This window comes from Triticum aestivum, chromosome 3D (genome assembly GCF_018294505.1).
Source record: "Triticum aestivum cultivar Chinese Spring chromosome 3D, IWGSC CS RefSeq v2.1, whole genome shotgun sequence".
NCBI lineage: Eukaryota > Viridiplantae > Streptophyta > Magnoliopsida > Poales > Poaceae > Triticum > Triticum aestivum.
Window position 1 is genome coordinate 264,804,620 of NC_057802.1, and position 11,357 is coordinate 264,815,976.

At 42.1% G+C, this 11,357-nt stretch overlaps 1 protein-coding gene across 1 annotated transcript in view; it reads left to right on the forward strand.

The window, feature by feature from the left end:
* The window catches only part of LOC123078360 (nodal modulator 1), a 30,972-nt gene extending 22,560 nt beyond the window's left edge, over positions 1 to 8,412 (forward strand). Inside the window, exons 23-27 of the mRNA XM_044500841.1 lie at positions 6,428 to 6,519; positions 7,012 to 7,240; positions 7,328 to 7,684; positions 7,975 to 8,048; positions 8,140 to 8,412. Of these exons, the coding sequence (XP_044356776.1) occupies positions 6,428 to 6,519; positions 7,012 to 7,240; positions 7,328 to 7,684; positions 7,975 to 8,048; positions 8,140 to 8,245 (858 nt within the window). The 3' untranslated portion in view covers positions 8,246 to 8,412. The remainder of the gene's footprint in view (positions 1 to 6,427; positions 6,520 to 7,011; positions 7,241 to 7,327; positions 7,685 to 7,974; positions 8,049 to 8,139) is intronic.
* Positions 8,413 to 11,357: the final 2,945 nt, after the last annotated feature.

The following is an 11,357-nucleotide window of genomic DNA, read 5'->3' on the forward strand; positions in this document are numbered from 1 at the left end:
AGCAGTAGATCCTCGGCGCGACCCTCTTCTTCCATCCCGACATGAGCTCAAAGGCGATCTCGAGGTGCAGCGGTGCGAGCACGGCGGCGCCCGCAGCGACCCCCATCTTTGGCGTCCGCTCCTCCCAAAAATTATCTTGCCATCTTCTTTCCCCTCTCCTTGTCCTTAATTTCTATTCTTCCAGCTCGTCTGCCAAGAGAGGTATAAACGAACAACTATACGTAGACAGGGATTATGCAGGAAAGGATTAGTGGGGATTGGGTGACGGGGTGGGGATCACCCAAACCCTAGGCGGATTGAATCCACTAGGGGATTGGATCCCCGACGACCGAACAAAGCCTAAGTGGTTCTCAATGACTCTCCCATAGCTTCATTGTGTGGCTCATAAGCTTATTCCACAGTAATTAGTACAACTTTGAACACCTCCCCCCCCCCCTCTTGTTCTTGAAGATTGGTACTGACCTACTCCGCCTCCATTCTTTGAGCATCTTGTTTAACCAAAAAATGAGGTTCAAAAGCTTAGTTAGCTATACTATCACTATGTCTGCAAGGCTTCTCTACACCTCAATTGGGATAAAATCAGGGCCCATCTCCTTGCCTCCTTTCATCCTTTTTAGAACCTCCCTAACCTCAGACTCTTGGATTCGTCACACAAAACGTCTGTAGGTATCATCAAAGGAGTCGTCCAGCTCAATGGTAGAGCTCTCATCCTCCCTATTGAACAACTTGTTGAAGTGCTCTCGCTATCTATGCTAGATCTCTTCACCCTTCACCAGAAGCCAATCTGCTCTATCCTTGCTGCATTTGACTTGGTTGACATCCCTTGTTTTCCTCTATTGGATCTTGGCCATCTTATACATGTCCCCTTCGCCTTCCTTCGTGTTTAAACACTGGTAGAGGTCCTCATATGCTCGACCCCTTGCTTCATGATGAGGAACAATAGATGAGAAAAAAAAACACATGCTAGTTCTGTTTGGCTACTTCTAGATACTTCCACTCTAGTGTAGTATTTATTTTCTTTTCTTTAGCTTACCACCTGCTGTTTCTAGAGTTCTCTAGTTATAAGTAGCTGCGAGTAGAATGGTGAATCCTAAATAATGTTTTCTAGAGTGCCAGCTTTAAGTAGAAGTATGTGAAGGCTTCCCAAAGCCCTATAAATAGAGGGCCTCACCTCTACTTTATAACCAGACGATGTACCCACACCTATAATAGAACTTGTTGTTCTTATCTGAGATCTTGGAGTAGATCTTGTGCTCTAGGAGTTTTTGATTGAACTCTTGCTGCCATATCGGCCTACATTCGCCTCTAGAGCGATATCTAGCACAACACGTTGAAGTTGTTCCTTCAACACTTGTGCTGTACACATTGTAGCACCAAGGTGGAGTTGCTCCTCCACAACCTTTGTGCTGCTTCAGGTGGCATCAGCGTCAGGTTGACCCATAATCGTTCTTGCTTTCCTCTTCGAGAGCAAGCTGCAGCAAGCAATGGAGCAATTGGAGGAGAGGATGGATGTTGCAGAACAACAAATCAAAGAGCTGCATGAAGATCTTAATCGGAGATTTGACCACCTGGTTGGGATGATAAGAAAGGGTGTCCCCCCTACTGCCAATGAAGGAGATTCATCTAAAGAAGAAGATGTTTAACAAAGAAGGAGAGGTAATCTTGGAGCAAGACTGCCACAACAACGTGTTGTTCAACGTGCTTCAAGGAGGCCAATTTATGTTGAAGCTTTTGAAGGTGAAGAATATGATGATCCCCTTGAAGAACCTGATCTCTATGCTTATTGGAGAGTACCAAACCCTACATATGCAAGGGATACATACAAGGTGAAAGCTGGGATCCCAACTTTTAATGAAAATACTGATATTGAAGGGTGCCTTGATTGGTTATATGAAGTGGAGACTTTCTTTGAGGTCATGGAAGTTCCGGAATATCGTAGAGTTCCTTTGGTCGCGTACAAGCTGAAAGGAGGAGCCGGTGCATGGTGGCATCGTGTTCAAGAAGAACGCAGGTTGAGAGGAGAACCTCGTGTGAGAATTTGGCGGCAAATGAAAAGCCTTTTGAAAGGGAGATTTTTACCAGCTGATTATGATCAGATCCTATTTATCCAATTCTAAAATTGTGCTCAAGGAAATATGACTGTTTCAGATTACACGGAGGAGTTTCTAAGGCTTCAAGTGAGGTGCAACCTTGCTGAAACTGAAGATCAACAAGTTGTAAGGTACATCAATGGTGTCAATGATGCTATTCAAGATCGATTGATGATGCAACAAATCTGGTCCATTGATCAAGTACAAGCTCTAGCCTTAAAGGCCGAGAGGTTTGTGAGGACAAGAAAGACAACTAAGACTCCATATCCTCCATATTCTCATACCGAAGGCTTGTGTAGGGATCACCCTAATAGAGTGGAAGAAAAGCCCGCTCCACCTAAGGCAAAACAACCAATCCCGAAGCAAACTAGAGGCAAGGGTAAGTCCAATGAAGGCCCAGAATGATATAAATGTGGTGAAGAGGGACACATATCTAGCGGTTGCCCACAAGGGAAATTCGTTAACGCAACTATCCATGATGGTGAAGGCGACGAGGAAGAATACTTGAAGATGTAGGGGGACAAGAGGTTTGTCAAGAAGAAGGTGAAGAGGTGTATGTGTGATTGAGCGTCTCTTATGTTTCACACCACAACCTGACGACACACAACGGAAGAAAATATTTGAGAGCAAATGCACGGTGAATGGCAAGGTATGCAAATTAGTGGTTGATAGTTGCAACTGGGATAATCTTATCTCCCAGTAGTTGGTGAACCATTTAAAGCTTGAAACCCATGATCATCCAAATCCCTACACTATTGGATGGATCAAGAAAGGAGTGAATACGAGGATCACCAAACAATGCAACTGCCACTTCCTTTGGGCAAGCATTATCGCTCAAATGTGTTGTGTGACGTAGTCGATATGGACGCGGACGCCAGCCATGTGGGAGACCTTGGCAATTTGGTGTGGATACTGCACACAAGGGCAGGGAAAATTCTCACTCTTTCATTTGGAACAAGAGAAAGATCATTGTTCTACCAAATAAAACTGATCGTAATATCTCTAAGGAGGAGGGGAAAAGTATGTTAACTATCTCCCACACCTCTAATGAGTGTATGGAAGACTTGAAGGAGGCAGATTTGTGTGCTGCACTTATAGTAAAAGGAGAAGAGCACGTGGTTGTTGAAATTCCAGCAAAGGTACGTGGCTTATTAGCAGAATTTTATAACATACTTGGAGAGCCACAAGGCCTGCCACTGATGAGAGGAATTCAACATAGAATCGACATAATTCCGGGAGCAAGTCTTCCTAATCTTCCACACTATCGAATGAGCCCAAAAGAGCATGATATATTGAAGTAGAAAGTGGAGGAATTGCTGCAGAAGGGGCAATTCGAGGAAGTATTAGCCCATGTGCTGTACTAGCCCTGCTCGCGCCAATGAAAGATGGTTTCCTTGGCGCATGTGTACGGACAATAGAGCCATTAACAAGATCACTGTAAGGTATAGGTTCCCTATTCCCTGTTTGGATGATATGTTAGATCAGCTTAGTGGAGCAAGAGTGTTCACAAAGCTGGATTTAAGAAGTGGATATCATCAAATCTGTATCAGACCCGGGGATGAATGGATAACAGCCTTGAAGACAAAAGAAGGGTTGTTTGAATGGCTAGTCATGCCATTTGGACTCTCAAATGCAAACCTTTATGCACTTGATGAATCAAGTCCTTTGACCCTTCTTATCCCACTTTGTTGTGGTCTATTTTGATGACATCTTGATCTATAGCAAGGATGAGAACGAGCACTTTGATCACATTCGGAAGGTGCTAGAAGTACTAAGCGAAAATGAGCTCTACGTCAACTTGAAGAAATGTGTTTTCCTGCAAACACAACTTCTTTTCCTAGGATTCGTCATAACATGTGACGGTATTCGTGTTGATGACTCCCAAGGTTGAAGCAATCCGAGAATGGCCAACTCCAAAGACCATTTCTGAGGTAAGAAGTTTTCATGGCCTTGCAATTTTATATAGACGATTTGTAAAGAATTTCAGCACTATCATGGCACCAATTACGGAGTGCCTGAAGAAAGAAGTTTTCATGGCCTTGCAATTTTATATAGACGATTTGTAAAGAATTTCAGCACTATCATGGCATCAATTACGAAGTGCCTGAAGAAAGGAAGTTTCAATGGACAGAAGCGGCTGAAACTAGTTTCAATGAGCTCAAGCAAAAACTCTCACAAGCTCCTGTCTTGGTGCTACCTGATTCCAACAAGACTTTTGAGTTGGAGTGTGATGCAAGTGGAGTAGGCATTGGAGCTATTCTATCTCAAGAAAGGAAGCCCATTGCTTTCTATAGTGAGAAGTTAAGAGAAGCTAGACAGAAATGGAGTACCTATCAACAAGAATTGTATGCCGTTTTCAAAGCCTTGAAAACTTGGGAAGTTTATTTGCTGCCTAAAGAGTTCGTTGTATATAGTGACCATCAATCCTTGAAGCATTTTAGAAATCAAAAGCATGTTGACCGCATGCTAGCGAGATGGGCAACATATCTGGAGAGGTTTAACTATCTCATCGTGCATAAATCTGGGACAACTAACCGAGTGGTTGATGCTTTGAGTCGTCGTGCATGCCTCTTGACTTCTTTTGAGGCTGAACTTCCAGGCATGAATCAAATAAAGGAGTTGTATCAGAATGATGAAGACTTTGGCCATGTTTGGGTGAAGCACATCAGGGGCCAACCATTAGGTGACGACTATTTGGTGCAGGATGGCTATCTCTTGAAAAATGATCGTTTGTGCATCCCAAGAAGTTCTTTGTGTGACAAACTAATTAGAGAACTCCATTCAACTTAGTGGCCATGTTGGAAGTGGTGAACAAGTTTATGGGTAATCCGATCTGTTGCATTTATGGAGAAAAAAAGGGAGAATGGGATTTGGCTTTATTTCCTGCAGAGTTCTCCTACAATAACTCCAAGCATAGATCCACGGGAAGGAGCCCTTTTTCCATTGTCTACACTAAAGTTCCAACACATGTGGTGTACCTGGTGAAGCTACCATCAAAGGGAAACTCAAAATCAGCATTGTCCTTTGTTGTTAATTACACTGGGTTATTTGAAGAGATTTGTGGTGCTTTGGAAGCACAAAATCAGTAATATAAACAACTTGCTGATTGCAAAAGGAGGCCAAAATCATTTCTAAGTTGGTGATAAGGTTATGGTCTACCTCCGAAAAGAGAGGCTGCCTTTAGGTGTTAAGGGGAAGCTTAGGCAACGAAGGTATGGGCCCTTCTCTATCACGAGGAATATAAATGATATGTGATAGATCTTCCAAGCGACATGGGCATATCCAACACTTAAATTCTGCGGACTTGACTCTCTACCATCCAGAAGAAGTGCTTTACGACGATAACTCGAGGGCGAGTTCCAAACAACCAGGGGAGAATGATGAGGAACAATAGATGAGAAAAACAAAACACATGCCAGATCTGTTTGACTACTTCTAGATACTTCCACTCTAGTGTAGTATTTCTTTTCTTTTCTTTACCCTACCTACTGTTTCTAGAGTTCCCTAGTTATAAGTAGCTGTGAGTAGAATGGTGAATCCTAAATAATGTTTTCTAGATTGTTCCAGCTATAAGTAGAAGTATGTGAAGGCTTCCCAAAACCCTATAAATAGAGGTCCTCTCCTCTACTTTGTAACCAGACGATGTACCCACTACCTATAATAGAACTTGTTGTTCTTATGTAAGATCTTGGAGTAGATCTTGTGCTCTAGGAGTTCTGGATTGAACTCTTGCTGCCATATCGGCCTACAATCGCCTCTAGAGCGATATCTAGCGCAGCACGTTGAAGTTGTTCCTTCAACACTTGTGTTGTACACATTGTAGCAGCAAGGTGGAGTTGCTCCTCCACAACCTTTGTGCTGCTTCACTTCACTCACAACTCGTTTTGCGGTGTTTGCCGCCTTGGTACTTCTCTATGTTGTCTGCACCCCTATCTAGGTGTAGGCGTTTAAAACTGTCTTTCTTCTCCTTAACAGCCTTCTAGACAACATCGTTCCACCACTGGGCATCTTTAGTTTCACTTTACTTCCCCTCACCCCAAACTCTTCTGAAGCCACCTTTAGAACGGAAGTCGCCATCGTCATCCACATATTGTTTGCATCACCTCCTTCCTCCCAAGGTCCCTCCTTAATAACCCTGTCCTTGAAAGCCTGAGCTGCATCCCCTTGAGTTTCCACTACTTTCTGAGTTTTTTTTAAAGCTGGGTGGGCATATAATGATAGTTATGTTGGCGCACTACCAGATATGTCATATACACTGCACAACATAACTGTAATTGGGCATCATATACAAGTTTATTGGTTGGAGAGCCCTTGATGGTTTGGTGGTTTTCTTGTAGGAATATAAATTTACTCCATCAACAGTTGCTATTGATCTCAATTCTGGAGAGTCTAGAGCGGTTGAGTTCCGTGCAACCCGTGTTGCCTTCAGGTTTGTTTGATTTTTAACATATGCAATTTGATTTGCATGCATGTTCTAATTTGTTCCCATCTTTTGCCATCTATTGAAAGGAACCATCTCACAGTCTGCAGATAATTCATGCACATATATTTGAGTATCAATTAGGCTATGTAATGCTCACGAGATGATAACATATATACCATTGAGAAATTTTCCAGTTCTAAAGAGGCCACTCAAATAATCATGGTTATGCCCTCATATTTAGCTGTATGCACACAATAGGAGTAATACATTTAATATTACTAGTGTTATTCTGGGAAATGTAACTTTTATACTCGGTATGAGTGCTGAAGTGCAGCAGTGGACCTACCACTAATGTTTTTGAAATTATGTTTCCTGCATGATTCCCACATGACGCGAATGTGCTCACGAAGTTCTAAATTAATCAATATAGCAGTTCTGGCACACGCTTTTTCACTAAACCAATTTTATGCTACTACCTAAACCTGCTTTTCAATGTAGTGCCATGGGTTCTGTTACACTGTTAACTGGCCAACCAAAGGAAGGTGTTTTTGTTGAAGCTAGATCTGAATCAAGAGGTTATTATGAGGAAGCTACTACAGATTCTTTTGGTAGGTTCCGCTTGAGAGGACTTGTCCCTGGCTCATCTTACTCAATAAGAGTAGTTGCAAAAGATAATCTCAGGTTGGCAGCAGTTGAGCGTGCTTCACCAGAATCTGTATCAGTTGATGTAAGTCACTCTTGATGTCCTTTGTGCACATTTGCGTACTGCAATCTTGTCACTAATGACAGAGGCACTGCTCTTTTTTTTAATCAGGTCGATGAGGAGGACATCTCTGGTATTGGTTTTGTGGTTTTTGAACGCCCAGAAGCAACAATTTTGAGCTGTCACGTGGAAGGAAATGACATTGATATGTTGCAGCCACATTTATCTGTTGAAATTAGATCAGCTGTTGACCCTTCTAGAATAGAATCTGTAGTTCCTGTTCCTCTTTCCTACCACGTCGAAGTAAGAAATTTACCCAAAGGAAAGCATTTTGTTCAGCTTCGGTCTGGCCTTCCATCACATACCCATATATTTGAATCTGAGTTGGTTGAAGTTGACCTAGAAAAGCAACCTCAGATTCATGTTGGTCCTCTTAAATATAAACTGGAAGAGCGGCATCACAAACAGGTAACCTTTTTCATGCACTTGCGTCAGCATTGCATCACAATGACATATACTTTATTTGTTTGTCTTCTCAAACTGGGAAATTTGAGGTAAGAATTGAAGAAATTAGCTTTTTGAAACCATTCCTTTGCCTGTCTGCAAATGAATGATACAGTAGAAAATTTCAAGGTTTTATTTAACCAGAACCAAAGATATCTTTGTACTCCATGCATTTATATGTTTTGTTGTTGGAAAATCTTTAACGTGTTCCTAAATTTTGTGTTTATGTATCATCTAATTGCTATCTCTTGCAGGAACTGACCCCAGCCCCAGTTTTTCCTCTTATTGTTGGAGTTTCTGTTGTTACAGTCGTGATCAGTATGCCAAGGTTGGTTGCTATATCATGACCAGCCTCTTTATGTAAACTTAAGTAATCATGGTTGTAGGAACTGCTTTTATATGATATCATGATGCCATAGGCTGAAGGACTTGTACCAGAGCGCTGTAGGAATGACTTCCCTAAGTTCAGGAAACACACCGAGCAGAAAGGAACCACGGAAGACAATACTGAGGAAGAGAGCCTGAAACATATGATCCTGACTAGGTGTGGAGAATTTGAACTTACACGTCAGGATTAGAAAGTAGCTGTTTCCTTTCTTCCCAATGGGTAATTTTGCAGATGCGGAAGCTAACAGTTAATAGTTTGTATCATTGTTGACTAATACAAATTTTGTCTCATTGTTGGTCATTGAGAATATCGTGTGATGGTAGTATTATACTCCCTCCGCCTGATTACTTGTCTAGGTACGGATGTATCTAGACACGTTTTAGCGCTGTAGGAATGACTTCCCTAAGTTCAGGAAACACATGGAGCAGAAAGGAACCACGAAAGACTATTGAGAAAGAGAGTCTGAAACATATTCCTGATTAGGTGTGGAAAAATTTGAACTTGCACGTCAGGATTAGAAAGTACTCCCTCCTCCTTATAATGTAACACGTTTTTTCACACTAGTGTAGTGTCAAAAAGCATCTTGCATTATGGGACGGAGGGAGTAGCTGTTTCCTTTCTTTCTAATGGGTATTTTGCAGATGAGGAAGCTAACAGTTAATATAGTGATCTAAACATTCTTATACTCCTTCTGTCCCATAATATAAGAACTTTTTGACACTAGTGTAGTATAAAAAATGCTCTTATTATTATGGGACGGAGGGAGTATTTCTTTACGGAGGAGTGTAGTGGCGGGTGTCGTGATGCAGCGACAACAGTAGCGATGCAACGGTGCGGCTTCAGTGAAGCAGCAACAGCGCAGCGAGATAGGATAGCGGCAGCGGCGGCGCTATCGGGTTAGGCTGATACAATGTGGAGACACAATAGGATGCAGCACACGTCGTATATCCATGGGCATCCAATGCCAATATATGGATACAAGGGAGATCATCATGTCCAAGACTAGACTCTAATGAGATTGACAAAGATTAGAGTACATGTATATGTGAGACGAGGATCCCCTGCCGTAGGGGGTGCCGTTCCACCACCGATACATGGGCCTGCTTGAAACTTGGCGCACAGCAAGTGGTACAAGTTTTTGTTCTTTGATGCCACAAAACGAAACAATCAGCCACTGGTATCATTCTTGGAGAGGAAATTATTGTTGCTGTCTTGAATGCTATAAATTCAAAGCAAATTCCTTCGGAACGGAATGACTCGTCCATCATTTTGATTTCAAAGGTAGATTCTCCTGAGTTGGTAACACAATACCTCCCCATTAGCCTCTGCAATGTTTTGTACGAGATTATTTCAAAGATGCTTTCTGTTCGTTTGAAAAGTATTCTTCCAGATATAATATCTCCTACCCAAAGTGCCTTCGTCCCGGGTAGAACGATTATTGACAACATCTTGGTAGCCTATGAATGCATCCATAAGATTAAGAATACCAGGAAATCAGGAGTGTGTGCTGTTAAGTTGGATATGCATAAAGCGTATGATAGAGTTGAATGGATTTTCTTGAGAAATATGATGCATAAACTAGGCTTTGATAGTCAGTGGATTGATCTTGTTATGGCATGTGTGAGCTCAGTTAGATATAAAGTCCGGTTTAATTCCCAAGAAACGGAAATGTTTATACCTTCAAGGGGGATTCGGCAGGGTGACCCATTATCACCTTACCTGTTCTTAATTTGTGCGGAGGGTCTTTCTAGCTTGCTGCAGTATGAAGAAGAAGTTGGTGGCATCGATGGGATAAGAGTGTGGAGGAATGCACTGTCAGTATCACACCTTTTATTTGCTGACGATTCTCTGACTCTCATGAGAGCAGATATGTTGAATGCAACTTCCTTACAGCAGCTGTTGGAGATCTATTGCAACAATTTTGGACAGTTGGCAAGTTTGGGGAAATCTAGTATTTTCTTTAGCCCAAACACTCATGCGCAAACCAGAGATGAAATATGTCAACATCTGAACATTAATAACCAAGCTATTTCTGATAAGTACCTTGGTTTGCCTTCTATGGTGGGGGCAGACAGAAGTGATTGTTTTAAACATTTCTGTGAAAAGATAAAGAAATTGTTACAAGGATGGATGGAGAAAAATTTGTCAACAGGAGGGAAAGAAACCTTGTTAAAAGCAGTAGCCTAGTCTATTGTTGTTTTTGCTATGTCAGTTTTTCTCTTGCCAAAAGAAGTATGCAAGGATATCACGGATGTTATTGCTCAATATTGGTGGGGAGATGATGAGGAAAATAAAAAAATGCATTGGTTTTCATGGTGAAAATTGTGTATCCCAAAGAGTGACGGGGCATGGGATTTAAAGACTTACATTCTTTCAACTTGGCACTTCTTGCAAAACAGTGTTGGAGAATGATTATCAACCCAGATTCTATTTGTGCAAGGATTCTGAAGGCAAAGTATTTTCCAAGCACTGATTTGTTGCATGCAGGTCCCAAAAATGGTGCTTCCTTTACTTGGCAGAGCATCGTTGCAGGACTGGCTACTTTTAAAAGAGGTTTTATCTGGCGAATCGGCTCGGGGGAGAATGTAAATATTTGGGATGACCCGTGGATTCCCTCGAGTCCGGATAGGAAAGTAATAACCCCGCGAGGCCATACGGTGATATCAAGAGTAGTTGAGCTTATTGATCCAGTCACCACACAATGGGATGAACAGTTGATTCGAGACATATTCTATCCAGTGGATGCCAATAGGATTTTGCAAATACCGATCAACTTTCAGGCCTTTGATGACTTCATTGCTTGGCACTTGACTAAACATGGGAAATTTTCAGTGAAAAGTGCATATATGGAACAATGGTCACATAAGTACAGGAACCATTCTCTTGGTGATCTGATGTCTAGTAGTACCCTGCAATTAGCGATTTGGAAGCAGCTATGGTGTTTGCAAGTGCCCAGGAAGATCCAAATATTCTGTTGGCGTGCTCTTCGAGGAATCGTCCCATTAAAATCTGTACTTGCTAATAGACATATTCCCATCAGTGGGGAATGCCCGATCTGCAACAGGGATGCTGAAGATATGCGACATATGCCGTTCCAGTGTGATATTGCTAGGAAACTATGGACCGGGTTGGGACTCATGGATCGCATAAACCACGCCGTGCTAGTGGACAGATCGGGATCGGTGGTCTTTGAGTTTCTTCTCCTGGAACCTGATTCACCCTTGAGTATCATGCCAAGTTTAAATTACA